Genomic DNA, 21,576 nt, shown 5'->3' with positions numbered 1-21,576 from the left:
TTTTTCGATGCCAACCTAACCAGAGTTACGGGAGCGGCACAATTCAGAAAAAGCGCTCAGCTCGCCGAGAAAATGCGATTTAAGCAATAAAATTAAAAATGCTTATAAAACATAAACCAAACGTTGGAGGTGGTCATTTCTTCATGCGCAGTGATAAACTCGGCACTCTAAAGCACCCGAGAGCGTTTTTTTCGATGCCAACCTAACCGGAGTGACGGGAGCGGCACAATTCAGAAAAAGCGCTCAGCTCGCCGAGAAAATGCGATTTAAGCAATAAAATTAAAAATGCTTATAAAACATAAACCAAACGTTGGAGGTGGTCATTTCTTAATGCGCAGTAATAAACTCGGCACTCTAAAGCACCCGAGAGCGTTTTTTTCGATGCCAACCTAACCAGAGTGACGGGAGCGGCACAATTCAGAAAAAGTGCTCAGCTCGCCGAGAAAATGCGATTTAAGCAATAAAATTAAAAATGCTTATAAAACATAAACCAAACGTTGGAGGTGGTCATTTCTCAATGCGCAGTAATAAACTCGGCACTCTAAAGCACCCGAGAGCGTTTTTTTCGATGCCAACCTAACCAGAGTGACGGGAGCGGCACAATTCAGAAAAAGTGCTCAGCTCGCCGAGAAAATGCGATTTAAGCAATAAAATTAAAAATCCTTATAAAACATAAACCAAACGTTGGAGGTGGTCATTTCTTAATGCGCAGTAATAAACTCGGCACTCTAAAGCACCCGAGAGCGTTTTTTTCGATGCCAACCTAACCAGAGTGACGGGAGCGGCACAATTCAGAAAAAGCGCTAAGCTCGCCGAGAAAATGCGATTTAAGCAATAAAATTAAAAATGCTTATAAAACATAAACCAAACGTTGGAGGTGGTCATTTCCTAATGCGCAGTAATAAACTCGGCACTCTAAAGCACCCGAGAGCGTTTTTTTCGATGCCAACCTAACCAGAGTGACGGGAGCGGCACAATTCAGAAAAAGTGCTCAGCTCGCCGAGAAAATGCGATTTAAGCAATAAAATTAAAAATGCTTATTAAACATAAACCAAACGTTGGAGGTGGTCATTTCTTCATGCGCAGTGAATAACTCGGCACTCTAAAGCACCCGAGAGCGTTTTTTTCGATGCCAACCTAACCAGAGTGACGGGAGCGGCACAATTCAGAAAAAGCGCTCAGCTCGCCGAGAAAATGCGATTTAAGCAATAAAATTAAAAATGCTTATTAAACATAAACCAAACATTGGAGGTGGTCATTTCTTCATGCGCAGTAATAAACTCGGCACTCTAAAGCACCCGAGAGCGTTTTTTTCGATGCCAACCTAACCAGAGTGACGGGAGCGGCACAATTCAGAAAAAGTGCTCAGCTCGCCGAGAAAATGCGATTTAAGCAATAAAATTAAAAATGCTTATAAAACATAAACCAAACGTTGGAGGTGGTCATTTCTTAATGCGCAGTAATAAACTCGGCACTCTAGAGCACCCGAGAGCGTTTTTTTCGATGCCAACCTAACCAGAGTGACGGGAGCGGCACAATTCAGAAAAAGTGCTCAGCTCGCCGAGAAAATGCGATTTAAGCAATAAAATTAAAAATGCTTATAAAACATAAACCAAACGTTGGAAGTGGTCATTTCTTCATGCGCAGTGATAAACTCGGCACTCTAAAGCACCCGAGAGCGTTTTTTTCGATGCCAACCTAACCAGAGTTACGGGAGCGGCACAATTCAGAAAAAGCGCTCAGCTCGCCGAGAAAATGCGATTTAAGCAATAAAATTAAAAATGCTTATAAAACATAAACCAAACGTTGGAGGTGGTCATTTCTTCATGCGCGGTGATAAACTCGGCACTCTAAAGCACCCGAGAGCGTTTTCTTCGATGCCAACCTAACCAGAGTGACGGGAGCGGCACAATTCAGAAAAAGCGCTCAGCTCGCCGAGAAAATGCGATTTAAGCAATAAAATTAAAAATGCTTATAAAACATAAACCAAACGTTGGAGGTGGTCATTTCTTCATGCGCAGTGATAAACTCGGCACTCTAAAGCACCCGAGAGCGTTTTTTTCGATGCCAACCTAACCAGAGTGACGGGAGCGGCACAATTCAGAAAAAGTGCTCAGCTCGCCGAGAAAATGCGATTTAAGCAATAAAATTAAAAATGCTTATAAAACATAAACCAAACGTTGGAGGTGGTCATTTCTTCATGCGCAGTGAATAACTCGGCACTCTAAAGCACCCGAGAGCGTTTTTTTCGATGCCAACCTAACCAGAGTGACGGGAGCGGCACAATTCAGAAAAAGTGCTCAGCTCGCCAAAAAATGCGATTTAAGCAATAAAATTAAAAATGCTTATAAAACATAAACCAAACGTTGGAGGTGGTCATTTCTTAATGCGCAGTAATAAACTCGGCACTCTAAAGCACCCGAGAGCGTTTTTTTCGATGCCAACCTAACCAGAGTGACGGGAGCGGCACAATTCAGAAAAAGTGCTCAGCTCGCCGAGAAAATGCGATTTAAGCAATAAAATTAAAAATGCTTATAAAACATAAACCAAACGTTGGAGGTGGTCATTTCTTAATGCGCAGTAATAAACTCGGCACTCTAAAGCACCCGAGAGCGTTTTTTTCGATGCCAACCTAACCAGAGTGACGGGAGCGGCACAATTCAGAAAAAGTGCTCAGCTCGCCGAGAAAATGCGATTTAAGCAATAAAATTAAAAATGCTTATAAAACATAAACCAAACGTTGGAGGTGGTCATTTCTTAATGCGCAGTAATAAACTCGTTACTCTAAAGCACCCGAGAGCGTTTTTTTCGATGCCAACCTAACCAGAGTGACGGGAGCGGCACAATTCAGAATAAGTGCTCAGCTCGCCGAGAAAATGCGATTTAAGCAATAAAATTAAAAATGCTTATTAAACATAAACCAAACGTTGGAGGTGGTCATTTCTTCATGCGCAGTGAATAACTCGGCACTCTAAAGCACCCGAGAGCGTTTTTTTCGATGCCAACCTAACCAGAGTGACGGGAGCGGCACAATTCAGAAAAAGCGCTCAGCTCGCCGAGAAAATGCGATTTAAGCAATAAAATTAAAAATGCTTATTAAACATAAACCAAACATTGGAGGTGGTCATTTCTTCATGCGCAGTGAATAACTCGGCACTCTAAAGCACCCGAGAGCGTTTTTTTCGATGCCAACCTAACCAGAGTGACGGGAGCGGCACAATTCAGAAAAAGCGCTCAGCTCGCCGAGAAAATGCGATTTAAGCAATAAAATTAAAAATGCTTATAAAACATAAACCAAACGTTGGAGGTGGTCATTTCTTCATGCGCAGTGATAAACTCGGCACTCTAAAGCACCCGAGAGCGTTTTTTTCGATGCCAACCTAACCAGAGTGACGGGAGCGGCACAATTCAGAAAAAGTGCTCAGCTCGCCGAGAAAATGCGATTTAAGCAATACAATTAAAAATGCTTATAAAACATAAACCAAACGTTGTAGGTGGTCATTTCTTCATGCGCAGTAATAAACTCGGCACTCTAAAGCACCCGAGAGCGTTTTTTTCGATGCCAACCTAACCAGAGTGACGGGAGCGGCACAATTCAGAAAAAGTGCTCAGCTCGCCGAGAAAATGCGATTTAAGCAATAAAATTAAAAATGCTTATAAAACATAAACCAAACGTTGGAAGTGGTCATTTCTTCATGCGCAGTGATAAACTCGGCACTCTAAAGCACCCGAGAGCGTTTTTTTCGATGCCAACCTAACCAGAGTGACGGGAGCGGCACAATTCAGAAAAAGCGCTCAGCTCGCCGAGAAAATGCGATTTAAGCAATAAAATTAAAAATGCTTATAAAACATAAACCAAACGTTGGAGGTGGTCATTTCCTAATGCGCAGTAATAAACTCGGCACTCTAAAGCACCCGAGAGCGTTTTTTTCGATGCCAACCTAACCAGAGTGACGGGAGCGGCACAATTCAGAAAAAGTGCTCAGCTCGCCGAGAAAATGCGATTTAAGCAATAAAATTAAAAATGCTTATTAAACATAAACCAAACGTTGGAGGTGGTCATTTCTTCATGCGCAGTGAATAACTCGGCACTCTAAAGCACCCGAGAGCGTTTTTTTCGATGCCAACCTAACCAGAGTGACGGGAGCGGCACAATTCAGAAAAAGCGCTCAGCTCGCCGAGAAAATGCGATTTAAGCAATAAAATTAAAAATGCTTATTAAACATAAACCAAACGTTGGAGGTGGTCATTTCTTAATGCGCAGTAATAAACTCGGCACTCTAAAGCACCCGAGAGCGTTTTTTTCGATGCCAACCTAACCAGAGTGACGGGAGCGGCACAATTCAGAAAAAGTGCTCAGCTCGCCGAGAAAATGCGATTTAAGCAATAAAATTAAAAATGCTTATTAAACATAAACCAAACGTTGGAGGTGGTCATTTCTTCATGCGCAGTGAATAACTCGGCACTCTAAAGCACCCGAGAGCGTTTTTTTCGATGCCAACAGAGTGACGGGAGCGGCACAATTCAGAAAAAGCGCTCAGCTCGCCGAGAAAATGCGATTTAAGCAATAAAATTAAAAATGCTTATAAAACATAAACCAAACGTTGGAGGTGGTCATTTCTTAATGCGCAGTAATAAACTCGGCACTCTAAAGCACCCGAGAGGGTTTTTTTCGATGCCAACCTACACTGTAAAAAATGTCAGTAGATTTTACGGTGAAAAACTGCTAAACCGTGACAGTAAAAGACCGCAAAACGGTAAATGGTTTAATTCAGTTTAAGTAACAGTGAAACAATGTAAATGTATACATCAGTTAAAACAGTATTTTTGACAGTTTTTTGGGGGGGAAAATACATTGCTCCACTGTAAAATACACTAACACCGTGTTTGTAACAAAAATATACCGTAATATATATACAAGCCATCACTGTAATTTTTATATTTATTTTTTGTAAAATATCTATTTACTCACTGTTAAATGTATCAAACACCGTATTTCTATCAAAGATATACCGTAATATATATACAAGCCCTCACTGTAATTTTTGCATAAATATTTTGTGAAAGAAACTTTTTTTCACTGTTAAACGTACTAAACATTGTATCTCTAACAATAATATACCGTTTTATACATATACGAGCCACCACAGTAATTTTTGCATTTATTCTATGTACGAAATACTTTTTCTCACTGTTAAACGTACTAAACATTGTATTTCTAACAAAAATATACCGTATTATACATATACGAGCCACAACAGTAATTTTTGCATTTATTCTATGTACAAAATACTTTTTCTCACTGTTAAACGTACTAAACATTGTATCGCTAACAAAAATATACCGTATTATACATATACGAGCCACCACAGTAATTTTTGCATTTATTCTATGTACAAAATACTTTTTCTCACTGTTAAAAGTATTAAACACCATTAATTTGACAATAATATACCGTAATATACATATACGAGCCATTACTGTAATTCTTGTATTTGTTTTTTGTAAAGAATACTTTTTCTCACTGTTAAAAGTAATAAACACCATAAAATCAAAAAATATATACCGTAATATACATATACGAGCCATCACAGTCATCTTTGCATTTATTCTATGAACAGAATACTTTTTCTCACTGTTAAAAGTATTAAACACCAAAAATTTAACAATAATATACCGTAATATACATATTGGAGCAATCAATGTAATTCTTGCATTTATTCTATGTACAAAATACTTTTTCTCACTGTTAAAAGGATAAAACACCATACATTTAAAAATAATTTACCGTGATATACATATAAGATAAGATAAGATAATCCTTTATTATTCCCTCAATGGGGAAACTCCTATGTTAGCAGCAGTACACATTAACATATACACACACACACGCATGCGGGGAAGGGGGTAAAAGATTTTAAAGAAGTAGAAGGTATATATAATTAAAAAAATATGGACAGTGTATACAAAATACACAATACACAATATGCAGTGGAGATAAAAAAAATATTAGATAAAAAAAAATAGTGCAAAAAACAGTGCAAAGAAAGCAGGTAAAAGAGTGTGAGGTAGACAGATATTGCACATAGTGTGATTGCACATATGGTTATTGCACGTTATTTTGTCCGTTAGCTACGGTGATCGGCCTGGTTGTACAGTCTGATGGCAGCAGGGAGGAAGGACCTGCGATGCCTCTCGGTGGTGCATCGTGGGTGACGAAGCCGGTCACTGATGGAGCTCTCCAGGGCTCTGACAGTCTCATGAAGGGGGTGGAAGACATTGTCCATGATGGAGGACAGCTTAGCCACCATCCTCCTCTCCCCCACCGCCTCCACCCGGTCCAGACTGCAGCCCAGGACAGCGTCGACTTTCTTCACCACCTTGTCCAGCCTCTTCCTCTCCGCTGCAGTGATGCCGCTGCTCCAGCAGACCACCCCATAAAAAATGGCGGACGCCACTACAGAGTCATAGAAGGTCCTCAGGAGGCCGTCCCTCACTCCGAAGGACCTCAGTCTGCGCAGCAGGTGGAGTCTGCTTTGGCCCTTCTTGTATAGGGCCCCAGTCCAGTTTATTGTTCAGGTGAACACCCAGGAACTTGTAAGAGTCCACAATCTCTATGTCCGTTCCCTGGATGTTCATCGACGAGGGGGAGACTTTGCGCCGGCGGAAGTCCACCACCAGCTCCTTTGGGGGGGATGCTTGGTGGGTTCGGTGGAGTTGAGAATGGGCTGGGGGGTCTTGGAGGGGGTGTAGCAGGGGGCGGGGTTGAGGTGAGAGTCCTCGGAGTAGAAGAGGCTCCAGTCGGGGTGGGGGGAGGAGTGGATGTTTGTTCAAAACGGTTGAAGAACCGGTTCAGGTCATTCACCCACTCCTGATCCCTGTCCAGCGCAGGTCTGGAGTTGCTACGTCCTGAGATGGTGTTCAGGCTCCTCCAGACCCCGCTGACGTTGTCCCGCTGCAGTTGGTCTTCCATCCTCCTCCTGTAGTTGCTCTTCCCCTCCCTGATCTTCTTCCTCAAGTCCCTCTGCACCGTTTTCAGTAGGTCCCTGTCTCCCGATTTAAAGACCCTCCTTTTGTCCCTGAGCAGGTCTTTGATCTCAGGGGTGATCCAAGGTTTGCTGTTTGCAAAAACTCTGACTGTTTTGGTGGGTATGGTGGAGTCTACACAAAAGTTAATGTAGTCCGTGACACAGCTGGTGAGACCGTCGATGTCGTCCCCGTAGTCCTCACAGAACACGTCCCACACCGTATACGAGCAATCAATGAAATTTTTGCATTTATTCTATGTACAAAATACTTTTTCTCACTGTTAAAAGTATAAAACACCATAAATTTAACAGTAATATACCGTAATGCACATATACGAGCAATCAATGTAATTCTTGCGTTTATTTTTGGTAAAGAGTACTTTTTCTCACTGTTAAAAGTATTAAACACCATATATTTAACAATAATATTCCGTATTACATTTATGAGCCATCACTGTAATTCTTGCATTTATTTATCTATTTATTTTTCTCTCTTTTTCTCTCGTGAAATGTGGTCTGGATCCCAAAGATGTCATAAGTGAACCTAATTTGCAAAAATGTCATAAAATTATTTTTCAGAAACTGTGTTTTAATTAATCTTCATGCAGTCTAGAATATTTAAATTGAGATTTGAATTGAGTTTAAGTATTGTAGTTTTTGATCAGGATCTTGACTAATGTGGTCTGGATACCAAAAACCATGTGGAATTGCTCTTGCGATGGAGAAGCCAACTCAGATTTACATTTTCACAAATAGAGTCAAGGTTTCACAAATCAGAAGCGGTGTGGTGTTATAGAAGATGTTTATTTTGAACACCTTTTTTTCCCAACACAATGTTTGCACTATTCTATGAAATTGGGTTCACTGACCCATAAGGTCTGATTGATTAAAAGCTTTGAAAATACAAATTATTTGTCTATTCATGATGTATATTGAGCTAAGATTCGACTTATGCTGTATATCAACAAAACTCAGGACATGCATCAGAAATATCCGTTTTTTAATTTCTCTCAGATTTGGAATTCTTGCTCTTTTCACCCAGCGGAGGTGACCTAAGGCGGGGTGAATAATGCCTGGGGCCATCTGAACTGACACCAATCTATTAATTATGCCTAACATGAAAGGTAAGGCGGAAGATTTTCTTGAAATTCAGGAAAGAATCGCCCTCTCCATTAACGGTATTAAATACTGTGATTTCAGTTGTAATTATAGTATTAGATGTTTTAACTGTATGCTAAATAACAATTAAATACTGTGATTCCAGTTGCGTTTACAGTATTAGTTGTTTAACTGTATACAAAATAACATTTAAATACTGTGATTTCAGTTTTATTTAGTTAGATGTTTTAACTATACTAAAAAAATTAAAAACTGTGATTTTAGTTGCATTTACAGTATTAGTTGCTTAACTGCAGAATAAATATCAATGAAATACCGCGCTTTCAGTTGCCTTTACATAACTGGTTTATTTACTGTACAAACAAATGAACTGTATTGTATATGGCAATGCAGTAAGAGTAGGTACCAGGTAATCATTGTAAATTGAGTTTCTCACTGTACAATTTAAATGCTGAATCAGTGATTTAATATTAATCATTAATAGAATGACCCATATTCTAAAATATTTCAATTAACTACAGACAACAAGAAATTTGTTAACAGGGTTATTTATTTTTTTGTGAACAGGAACATAAAGCACATTACCAAACCTTTTAGACAAAACTTCCTTGGGCTTGGACAAAACAGGAGCCCTGAAATTAAAGAAGAAAATACATTAAGAATTATGATGGTGATGTCGTTGTCATGTCAAGATACTTGTTCCTGATAGGAAGTGTGTCACTGGCTGCAGGAACACTCATGCAATTAGCAAGGTTGGAGTTATATTATTAGTAGGGATGTAACGATTACTCATGAGATGATTAAAAATCCATCCATCCATCCATCCATCCATCCATCCATCCATCCATCCATCTTCTTCCGCTTATCCGGGGTCGGGTCGCGGGGGCAGCAGCTTCAGGAGGGACTCCCAGACTTCCCTCTCCCCAGCCACTTCCTCTAACTCATCCCGGGGGATCCCAAGGCGTTCCCAGGCCAGCTGAGAGACATAATCTCTCCAGCGCGTCCTGGGTCGTCCCCGGGGTCTCCTACCGGTGGGACATGCCCGGAACACCTCCCCAGGGAGGCGTCCAGGAGGCATCCTGATGAGATGCCCGAGCCACCTCATCTGGCTCCTATCAACGTGGAGGAGTAGCGACTCTACTCCGAGTCTCTCCCGGATGACCGAACTTCTCACCCTATCTCTATAAGGGAGAGCCCGGACATCCTGCGGAGAAAACTCATTTCGGCCGCTCGTATCCGGGATCTCGTTCTTTCGGTCACGACCCATAGCTCATGACCATAGGTGAGGGTAGGAGCGTAAATCAACCGGTAAATTGAGAGCTTTGCCTTTTGGCTCAGCTCTCTCTTTACCACGACGGACCGGTACAGAGTCCGCATTACTGCCGACGCTGCACCGATCCGCCTGTCGATCTCGCGCTCCATCCTCCCCTCACTCGTGAACAAGACCCCAAGATACTTAAACTCCTCCACTTGGGGCAGGATCTCATCCCCGATCCGGAGAGGGCATTCCACCCTTTTCCGATCGAGGACCATGGACTCGGATTTGGAGGTGCTGACCCTCATCCCAACCGCTTCGCACTCGGCTGCAAACCGCTCCAGTGAGAGATGGAGCTCACAGCCTGAAGAAGCCAACAGCACCACGTCGTCTGCAAAAAGCAGATACGCGATGCTGAGGTCCCCAAACCGGACACCCTCAACGCCTCGGCTGCGCCTAGAAATTCTGTCCATAAAAATTATAAACAGAATCGGTGACAAAGGGCAGCCTTGGCGGAGTCCAACCCTCACTGGGAACGAATCCGACTTACTGCCGGAAATGCGGACCAAACTCTGGCATCGGTGATACACGGACCGAACCGCCCTTATCAGTTGGCTCGGTACCCCGTACTCCCGAAGCACCCCCCACAGGACCTCCCTAGGGACACGGTCGAACGCCTTCTCCAAGTCCACAAAACACATGTGGACTGGTTGGGCGAACTCCCATGCACCCTCGAGGATCCTGCTGAGGGTGAAGAGCTGGTCCACTGTTCCACGGCCAGGACGAAAGCCACACTGTTCCTCCTGAATCCGAGGTTCGACCTCCCGACGGACCCTCCTCTCCAGCACCCCTGAATAGACCTTACCAGGGAGGCTGAGGAGTGTAATTCCCCTGTAAATGGAACACACCCTCCGGTCCCCCTTCTTAAAGAGGGGAACCACCACCCCAGTCTGCCAATCCAGAGGCACTGTCCCCGATGTTCACGCGATGCTGTAGAGACGTGTCAGCCATGACAGCCCCACAGCATCCAGAGCCCTTAAGAAATCCGGGCGGATCTCATCCACCCCCTGGGCCTTGCCACCGAGGAGTTTTTTAACTACCTCAGTGACTTCAACCCCAGAGATTGGAGAGTCCGCCTCTGAGTCCCCAGGCCCTGCCTCCACAATGGAAGGCGTGTCGGTGGAATTGAGGAGGTCTTCGAAGTATTCTCCCCACCGACACACGACGTCCCGAGTCGAGGTCAGCAGCACGCCATCTCCACTGTAAACAGTGTTGACGTTGCACTGCTTCCCCCTCCTGAGACGCCGGATGGTGGACCAGAATTTCCTCGAAGCCGTCCGGAAGTCATTTTCCATGGCCTCGCCAAACTCCTCCCACGCCCGGGTTTTTGCCTCAGCAACCGCCGAAGCCGCGTTCCGCTTGGCCATCCGGTACCTGTCAGCTGCCTCGGGAGTCCCACAGGCCAAAACGGCCCGATAGGACTCCTTCTTCAGCTTGACGGCATCCCTTACCGCCGGTGTCCACCAGCGAGTTCGGGGATTGCCGCCACGACAGGCACCAATGACCTTACGGCCACAGCTCCGCTCGGCCGCCTCAACAATGGAGGCGCGGAACAAGGTCCACTCGGACTCAATGTCCCCCGCCTCCCCCGGGACGTGGGAAAAGTTCTGCCGGAGGTGGGAATTGAAGCTCTTCCTGACAGGGGATTCCGCCAGACGTTCCCAGCAGACCCTCACAGAACGTTTGGGTCTGCCAGGTCGGACCGGCATCTTCCCCCACCATCGGAGCCAACCCACCACCAGGTGGTGATCAGTTGACAGCTCCGCCCCTCTCTTCGCCCGAGTGTCCAAAACATGCGGCCGCAAATCCGATGACACGACTACAAAGTCGATTATCGAACTGCGGCCTAGGGTGTCCTGGTGCCAAGTGCACACATGGACACCCTTAGTTTTAAACATGGTGTTCATTATAGAAAATCCGTGTCGAGCACAGAAGTCCAATAATAGAACACCGCTCGGGTTCAGATCGGGGGGGCCGTTCCTCCCAATCACGCCCTTCCAGGTCTCACTGTCATTGCCCACGTGAGCTTTGAAGTCACCCAGTAGAACGATGGAGTCCCCAGAAGGAGCGCTCTCCAGCACCTCCTCCAGGGACTCCAAAAAGGGTGGGTACTCTGAACTGCCGTTTGGTGCATAGACACAAACAACAGTCAGGACCCGTCCCCCCACCCGAAGGCGGAGGGAGGCTACCCTCTCGTTCACCGGGGTGAACCCCAATGTGCAGGCGCCCAGCCAGGGGGCAATAAGTATACCCACACCTGCTCGACGCCTCTCACCGTGGGCAACTCCAGAGTGGAAGAGAGTCCAGCCCCTCTCGAGAGGGCTTGTACCGGAACCCAAACTGTGCGTGGAGGCAAGTCCGACTATATCTAGTCGGAACTTTTCTGCCTCGCACACCAGCTCGGGTTCCTTTCCAGCCAGAGAGGTGACATTCCATGTCCCAAGAGCCAGCTTCTGCAGCCGGGGATCAGACCGCCAAGGTCCCTGCCTTTGGCCGCCGCCCAGCTTGCAATGCACCCGACCCCTTTGGCCCCTCCCACAGGTGGTGAGCCCATGGGAATTAAAAATCGATTTGAATATGTCGCAAGTTAAATCGGAGAGAAAATAAATCTCTGCATTGAAACAGCTGATATGCAAATTAGTTGTGACCGTTATCTGAACCTCACCTGTATCTAGTCAGTTAGCCTCCATGAAGTGAAGCCTTCATGAACTCCATGATGAAGGAGATCACATGGGGGTTCATGTATCAAGTCTTCCTCCTCACCACTCTCCCAGTCTTCCGGCTCATCTGCTCCTTGGCACTGCACTTGGTGGAGTCAGGATTAATCCTAACCAAAAACATATGAAATGAGTTAGAGGTTGAGACAATTGCAATTATCAGAGAGATATAGAAATGCCAGTGGGAATAAAGTTAGGTATATAATTTTATCGGTTAATACCTCTGAATAAACTCCAAAGTTGTGCAGGTTTCCCCCTGATACTCTAGGTTGAAAACATAGTAACAGGCGAAGAGAGTGGCCAGCCAAGGCAGTGGTGAAGTCAGCCACGTGAGCAGCAGGTGGGATTATGACCCTCCCCTCGATCGACAGCATCCATTTTTTTGCAGTCAGGATTGTCTCTCCTTAAAGTCAGACATAACAAAAATCATATTTCACAGCAGTCCATTTTATAAATGATCTGGTTCACATGAATGACTGTAAAAACAGGGCAGGGAGCATACATATCTTACAAGCTGTACATAAAACAGATAAAAGGAGCATATATAGTAACTGATGGCAAGCAAACTGATTACTACTTGTGTATTACTATTTGATTTTATTACTTATAGTGATAGTAGTCCTACTTACCGAGTTTCTGGACGTCGCGACGTGTGCTTGGTGGTGCTGCCTCCGGAAGGAAAACGCATACGGAGGCGGAGAAGGTGTTGAAAAACAGAAAGGCGGGAAAATACTCTTCTCTTGCGCAGCATAAAAATATAAAATAACGACACAGTAACGACCATCGTACTGTCGCAGCAAGTACTACATGTGTCATATACCATTTTGTGGCTTCAGTAAGTTTAAAAAAAAGAGAATCTGGTCAGTTAAAGTTACTGCTATCACAAGCTAGCTAACAGTTAACGTTACCAGTAGCTAGCTCTGTCTGCCCTCTCTCTCGCGATCGAAAAACAGCGCTCTCTCGGTGCCGTTTTCGCAGCCAAAGTGAAACAAATGAACACAGACGACGCAAACACATAGAAAGACAACAAAAAAACACACAATACAAGACAAGGTCTTATGAGAAAAGTTGTTGTCGGAGCCAGAGATGCAAGCGCTGTGATTGCGATTTGTCCCGTTCACTTTGACGTGATTGGCCATTCAAAGCAGGACCGTTGAACACACTCGATCCTCATTGGATGAATTCATGTCAGCCCATGTCACCCCATACCCGCCAGTGAAAAAGAAAACGGAAAAAATGGAATAAAAATAATGCCATGGTAAGTCATTATGACATAATGATTATTAAAGTCATCATTTTTATATGATATTTATATGATAATTATTGATTTCATTATGATATATATATATCATATGATATATATATATATATATCATATATATATCATATAATATATATATATATATATATATATATATATATATATATATATATATATATATATATATAGTAATTAACTGTAGATTTCACAGCCATTTTTTACGGTGCACTTTTATAAAAAATGGGCATGCGCAACTCTGGTCTTGTTTCTCTCTTTTTCAAAGTCAGAGTCTGCTTTATTGTCAACATCTTCACATGCCGAGACACACAAAGACATCGAAATTACGTTTTCCCTATCCCACGGTGACAAGACATATTACACGATAGACACACAAGTAAACAACGCCTTTCTGAGGCCTTTCTCTTCTTCTCAGACACTTCAAAGATACTTTTTGAAAGTATGCATGCACAGAAAGCGAAAACTGGAAAGAGCACGTACGACAGTATTAGTAAAATTCTCCAGAATGATTGACAATTGAGGACCAATCGTCTTGATGATCCACCCGGAAGTAAATCAGCCTCCGCCGTACCTTTAAGCCTGCATAAGATTCAGATGCTCGAGACATGCCACCAGATGATAGGATGTGGTAGATTAGTCAAACAATGCTTTTTAGTCTTTCCTAACCTCTTCCTCCATTTTGATGGAAAACATCACAAGGTCAAGGAAAGATGTTAAAGGGGAATCATAGGAAGTGGGGAGAAGACGACCACAGCGTTCAGAGAATCCGACTGCATGCACTAGACTACGTCATGATGCGACAGTGAATGTTATAGACTTGATCTGTGGTAAAACTACAAAGTGTTTATAATAAAACACAGTACCGCACACGTCTCTTTCTGGCATGACCTACTCTCCTGTAAACCTTGACTCTCCGTTAATTGCAAAGAAATCAATTGTTGCTGAAAGAATCAACAGGTTGACCGAAAGTGCATGATCCATGCTGTGGGCGGGTAAAGTTAGCAAACTAAACATGACCAGGAACGTAAGTACATAGTGGTCACTGATATTAGCATTAGCGCCACCAGCTAAACTGTACTTGAGCGCTTTTCACTTGCGTCACCTAGATTCTGGGCTTGGGCCCGGTTGATAAAACCTCGTCTGACCGCAAAGAGTCTTCGGACCCCTGTGGCGACAATCCGGATCGGCCGGCCAGCCTAGTTCGTTTGGATAAAACCCATGTGACCGCGTAAGTAAGTCATGGCTAAAATCAAGGGGGCATGCGAACTTTCGGAGGTTCAAGCCAGCATGGGGGGATCTGAGGCCAACTACTGGACCAGCTCCACCTAGCCTTCCATTGAATTCCATTCATTTCGGCTGACTAATAAACGTTTTTCTGAAATCAATGCTAACGTGACTTAATTTATGTAATGAGCATACGCACAGGACTTACGTGAGTCAGACTCGGTCAAACCATTGGCTCAGACTCGGTCACATGCTCGGTCAGACTACGTTCCTTCATCACATCTATGTCCCCTGAGCAGTGTTGCCAACTTGCCGACTTTTCTGACCCCTCTAGCGACTTTTTTCCAAGAAGCGACAAGCAACAAACCTAGCGACTTTTTTTCAGGGAGTTCATTTTGGTGTTTCCTCACTTCATGAGCCGCTGGTGCAGCCGCAGACAGTGTTGCCTGCAAGCACAGCTGTCCTTTACCTCTTTATTTTAAACAGCGGCGGCCGGCTGTTTGCAATTTGAAAATGACGTCATAGTTTGTGGGTAAAGCCTCAAAACTACAAACGAATTAGCGCATCCGCACAAACTACGAACTACAAATTAGGTGACGTCATCTGGCGACTTTCAGGGCAGCCAATAGCGACTTTCCTAACTGAGGAGTTGGCAACAATGCACCTGAACCTGTGCAGAAGGGTTAGTTGACTAACGGAAGTGGTTCAAATTGGCTTCAATTGCCTCCATTGATTTCTACGTGATGGCTCCGTCCATTTCTTCTACTGTTTTTGGCAAAAATATATTAATAATCTTCAACGCTAACTTCATGATGATCTGCAGGACGCTGGATGTCAGAAAAACAGTTTTTACTCTAGCTGGCAGTCAACAACAGAACGCACTTCATGATAAAAGTTTTTACATCACATCAACACGTAGGCTATATGTTGATAATCGCTACTCTCTCTGCTGCAGTCTACATCAGACTGTTTAAATACATTATTTTCTTTCTTATGTCTGGTTGTGAATGACCGAACGGTGCGTAATTATTTTGTTGCTGCTGCAAGGAATTGCGGTAATTTCAATTAGTTAGGAGGGTTCCTATCCAAAATTGACTATTCAAGCCTCTTTGAGCTACTATATTAGCTAACATTAGAACACAGGTACCACACGGAAAGTTCTACGATCTGTCGTGTCAAAGCTCCGGCAGACTCTATCCTACCAGTGTGGCAGTGTGGACACGGAGAGGGCGACAGCACATGCTTGTGCGTGTATGTAGCCACAACTGTCTTGTGCAGTTATTTGCAGAATCTTTAAAATTTGCTGAGAAAAACAAATTGAGAGAGAGAGACAGAAAGTTAGAATAATTTGAGCCTTTACACTTTTAAATGTATTTAGAGTTACAAATATCTTGAATAATTTGCATAATCACCAATTAATCTGGTTATATATATATATAAATGATATTCGATATGAAATAAACAGGTTGTAGGCTTGAAGTTTGCATTTATAGATGGTCCATTATTGTGAAAAGTCGTTTAAAAAAAAAAGATCGAAAAAACTTGCACTTGATTTTCTTTTTTTCCCTTTTTTTTATTATTTTGCAGTAAACCTGTTCAATAACCACCAAAGGTGAAAAGGACTTAGCAAAATAAAATAGGCCTACAGAGTTTTTGTTTATTTTTAAAAAGAAAGAAAGGGCGCCAGAATTCAAACTGATTGTTTGAATCTTGACGAGGCGTCCAATCAGCGCCTTGCACTTGGCTCCGCTACCAGTGGACGAAGCAACGAACGGTTACGGCAGCAGCACCACAACGTCGAAACTTTCTCTACTCTCATTTTGGATTTTGCTCATTTTCAGCATCTTACTACGGTAAGGTTGATGTTTTATATGGTTTTTAGGTTAGGTTTTATGGTTGATATTTCCCTGTTTGACGTGTAAGATGTATTCTTGTTGTGTTTGTGGAGAATCTGTTCAGTCTCTTAAAGCATATGTTTTGCATTGTAAACTGCATCGCAATGAGCCCCGTTGTATTTTCAAGTGTGTGGAAATTGACTGTAAGCAGGTATTTTCTAGATATGCAGCATTAAAATCGCACTTCTATCGCCACCATAGTGCAGTCTCGTTGACTGCTCCGGATCATGCTATGGCTAAAGCTACATTGAAGTGCACGGTTGCACTTTGTGAGCGCCAGTGTGACGGAGTCAGGGAGTTGCTTGCTCACCTTAAGGAGCACATAGCAAAGGGACACCCCATAAACTGCCCAGTGAGAGGATGCAAAACCTCACTTTTTACTGTGAAGTCTTCATTTACTTCTCATATGTCCAGAAAACACCGACATTGTTCAGCACATGTCATTTGTGGCCAATTCAGAGATACAAACTCGGAAAGTCCTTCTTCAAATGAGCAAAACATCCCTACCGTGCACGAAACTGCCAGTGTATCAGAGGCTGCTGAAAACACTTTTGGGGACTCGTCTAATTTCAGTGACTTGTACCTCAGAAATGTGTGTTTATTTTACATAAAACTTCAGGGCCAGCTTCTTATTCCAGCATCTACTATTCAGACCATCGTTGAAGAGATTCAAAACATACATGAGATGGGACACACATATACACTGAACAGATTAAACTTGCTTCTGAAAGATTTGTCAGTATCAGATGAAGAGATTGTAAAAATCTGTGATACAGTGAAGGACTCTGACTTGTTTTCAGCGTGCCACACAGGGCCAATGAGGACAGCATACTCTAGAGCACAGTGTTTCAAAGAAATGTTTAAATATGTTGAGCCCAAAAAGGTGTTTCTAGGGAGAGATGAGAACAGAACAGAAAGATTTGCTTACTACATTCCTGTGTTAAACACACTGAAGAATATGTTACAATCAGGGCTCATGTCAGCAGCTCCTTACGATAATTCTGTTTCAAAACCAGATGTTCTCTGTGACTGCCATGATGGTAAGGTGTTTAAATCAAATACCTTTTTTCAGAAAAATGCATCTTGCCTTAAGCTGATACTATACCAGGATGCATTTGAGGTCGTTAACCCTTTGGGTTCTGCAAAAAAGAAGCACAAAATTTTGGCTGTGTACTTCTCACTATTAAATTTGCCTCCACATGTTCGATCAAATGTTGATCACATGCAGCTGGTTTTGCTGTGTAGAGAAAAGGACTTTAAAGAATTTGGCCATGGCAAGGTTTTTTCAGAGCTACTGGCTGACTTGAAACTACTGGAGGAGAATGGGATTGCAATGGCAGATGAAAATGTTGTTAAAGGGACTCTCTACTGCATTGCTGGAGACAACTTGGGCTCGCATTGCATTGGTGGCTTTACTGAAAATTTCAGTTCTTCACAATATTTCTGCAGATACTGCCTCATTTCTCGAATTCAATTTCAGGGGGATGACCCAATTTCTTGCGGACCAGAAAGAACCCCTGAAAGCTACAAGTCAGCAGTGGATCAGTTACAAGCTGAAGGCGTGGCGGATGTTCATGGAATAAAGTTCAGGTCAGAATTTAATACCTTAAAACACTTTGATGTTTGTCTGCCTGGTTTGCCCCCCTGTCTTGGTCACGACATCTTTGAGGGTGTCCTATCTTATGATTTAGCACTTTACCTGAGGTACTTTGTTAAAAAAAAGAGATGGTTCACATACACTATTTTGAACAGACGCATTAATCAGTTCAAATATGGAGCTGTAGATGCTTCCTCCAAGCCATGTGAGGTCAGTCCTAAAACACTGCGACTTTCTGGTCATGCTGTACAAAACTGGAACTTTTTACGACTGTTACCTTTAATCATTGGAGACAGAGTGGAAGACGCACAAGATGATGTGTGGCAATTAACTCTGCAACTAAAGGACATAGTTGACTTGATTTGCGCTCAAAAGATTTCTGAGCCACAGGTTCTTTACCTGGATGCTCTAATTCAGGAATATTTGGATTCCAGGAAGGCACTGTTTCCAGATACCAACTTGAGACCAAAGCATCATTATTTGCGCCACTACCCAGGACTGATTTTAAAATTTGGCCCACTGATGAGACTATGGACTATGCGCTTTGAAAGTAAGCATAGTTACTTTAAAAGATGTGCAAGGCATTTGAAAAACTTTAAAAACCTGTGTCTCACTCTTTCAGAAAGACATCAGCTGTTTCAGGCCTATCTTTCAGCTGGGTCAGTGAGTCCTCAAGCCTTGCTTATGAAAGAAGGCGTACCCTTCTACTCTGAGCTATACAGTGAACAAGTTAAAGATGCAGTCTTACAATTTGGCTTCACTGAAATTAATACAAAGATTCCTGTAGATGTGCAGTATAATGGGATAATATACAAAAAGGGGCAATTCGTTGTCACTAGGAATGATGACTCAATGGAGTTTGGTGAACTCCTCCTCCTTGTAGTTAAAGATGATTCTGCACTTCATTTGCTGATGAGAGTGTATTCAGCAGAATTCCTGCCACACTACCACATGTACTCAGTGAAAAATGACAGTGGAAGATTGCAGTGCCTACACATTAATGAACTGATTGACATGTGGCCATTATCATCTTACATCAAAAATGGATACCAGATAGTGCCACTGAAGCACAGTGTATTGTCAGAGTAGATGCTCTGATGTCAGTAGACTAAAGGCCAACTTCTTTGTGTTTGTGTATCTGATAGATATGGCTGAATCAGAGATACAGACGATAAGTAGTGCAATTGCTGCCGTGCTTCCAGACCTTCCTCAAGCAGTTCTTAGTTCAGTGGAAGATACATTGAAGGGATTTGGTGCTGAGACCATAGATGATCTGCAGTACATTACAGAAGGAGACTTGCTGCCAGTGTTGAAGCCAGTCCAAGCCAGAAGACTTGTTGCTGCTTGGGCCCAGAACAGTAAGTGTTTTTTAAATTTAACATAATTTGACAAAATTTCTACATTGCCATAACAGCATAGCACGCATTATCCAGTTATTTAACAGTTAACAAGTAATCAGTTAATTATTAAATTAAGTAACAATTATTTTAATCATTGTTTTGAGTCAAATTTTTAAAAAAGGTAAAAAAAAACTTAATATGAAAACTCATATTTTACAACATTTTCTAATATTATGGACAAACAAGACACTTGAGGCCTTGAACAGTGATCAACATTGTTTACTATTTTCTAACATTTTATGGACCAAACAAAGAATAGATTAATTGACAATGAAAAATGTTAGTTGCAGCCATATTAACAATACATAAAATATTCAACAGAGAAGCACGACATCCTTCAAGGTTTAATGTTTCTCCTGTTCTTCTGTTACAGACTCAAGCACTACAACTGCAGCATTTTCCTCTCCACTGTCCGTCTGTTCCTCTCCACCTTCAGTCTCTCCCTCACCATCCTCCTCCTCAATCACCTCATCCCCCTCAGGTAACTGTTCCACTTTTGTGGCAAACTGGGTAGAGACATTCCAGATACCATGGCAGAAGCTCCCTGAAGAGTTAGTGCAGAGTTTAGAAAGGAAGGTGAGACCTAGTCCGCGGCTGCGGCGAGAGATGGTAAGGATAGTGGTTTCTGAGATCATGAAGATGTGTAATAATCCAACCAAACACAACACTACAGAGATAGGCAAAAGAATGGTGGCCAAGTATCCAGAAGCCCTCCAAGATGTCATAGAGGGTGATGTCATTGGACCTGGATATCATTCACTGGTAAAGCAACTCCAAGCACGAGTTGAAAATGTGAAACGACCCAACACACCAAAAATAAGAAAACGCAAGGTTGCACCAGATGAGTCTGATACTGAAGAAATTCCAGCTGAACAAAAAGCCAGAGTTCAAGACACATATGGCTGTATAAACTGGGAGCCGAAATATTTGCCACTCTCTGAGACTATGGAGAGTCAGCAAGAAAAAAAAACCAAGATGAAGGAGATGTTTGAAGAGATGGACTTCAATGCAGACAATGTGAAAAAGTTAATACAGTCCACCTATTACACACAGCGTAAAGACATCAACAAGGGGACAAGCATTCAGAAACTCAGCCAAGAGTGGCCCTTTTTGTTCAAGGAAGCTGGTATGGTAGCACACTTCCAAGAACTTACTGGTCTGAGTCTAATGGATACTTTCCTTGGCAATGTGGAGAAAAAAGGAAGACGCCTCTTAAACTTCTTCAAGAATGTTGATGCACAAAAACGCAAACAAGTCCTGGATGCTCTTCTCAAGTTTCAGACTGAGCTAGGCCATTTGGATGGTTGCTCACAAGACCTTGTAAAGATGGTACTTCTTTTACTGGCTCACTTTGGTGAGAAGGAGGAGAACCTGCTCCAATACGTTGAGGAGACATGCCTGGCCCAAGAGGTTCAGATAGAGAAGTTGCCAGCAACACCCTGCATAATTGTGTGTGGTAAGTAAACAAAAATTAAATGTCTAACCAAACCCTGCAGCTAAATCTATATGTATACTGACATCAAATTATACTATTCTATCTATCTATCTATCTATCTATCTATCTATCTATCTATCTATCTATCTATCTATCTATCTATCTATCTATCTATCTATCTATCTATCTATCTATCTATCTATCTATCTATCTATCTATCTATCTATCTATCTATCTATCTATCTATCTATCTATCTATCTATCTATCTATCTATCTATCTATCTATCTATCTATCTATCTATCTATCTATCTATCTATCTATCTATCTATCTATCTATCTATCTATCTATCTATCTATCTATCTATCTATCTATCTATCTATCTATCTATCTATCTATCTATCTATCTATCTATCTATCTATCTATCTATCTATCTATCTATCTATCTATCCATCCATCCATCCATCCATCCATCCATCCATCCATCCATCCATCCATCCATCCATCCATCCATCCATCCATCCATCCATCCATCCATCCATCCATCCATCCATCCATCCATCCAT

The 21,576-nt window shown here is 42.6% G+C and overlaps 1 protein-coding gene across 1 annotated transcript; it reads left to right on the top strand.

Annotated features, from left to right (window-relative positions):
• Positions 1 to 16,192: 16,192 nt before the first annotated feature.
• On the top strand, positions 16,193 to 21,053 carry LOC133148299 (uncharacterized). The gene is made up of 4 exons (XM_061271394.1): positions 16,193 to 16,535; positions 18,058 to 18,167; positions 19,320 to 19,532; positions 19,948 to 21,053. The coding sequence occupies exons 3-4, from the start codon at positions 19,322 to 19,324 to the stop codon at positions 21,036 to 21,038; spliced, it is 1,302 nt and encodes a 433-aa protein (XP_061127378.1). The 5' UTR covers positions 16,193 to 16,535; positions 18,058 to 18,167; positions 19,320 to 19,321; the 3' UTR covers positions 21,039 to 21,053.
• Positions 21,054 to 21,576: the final 523 nt, after the last annotated feature.

This window comes from Syngnathus typhle, unplaced genomic scaffold (genome assembly GCF_033458585.1).
Source record: "Syngnathus typhle isolate RoL2023-S1 ecotype Sweden unplaced genomic scaffold, RoL_Styp_1.0 HiC_scaffold_43, whole genome shotgun sequence".
NCBI classification, from domain to species: domain Eukaryota; kingdom Metazoa; phylum Chordata; class Actinopteri; order Syngnathiformes; family Syngnathidae; genus Syngnathus; species Syngnathus typhle.
The sequence above is the reverse complement of the archived record's forward strand: the minus strand, read 5'-3'. Positions and strand labels throughout refer to the sequence as shown.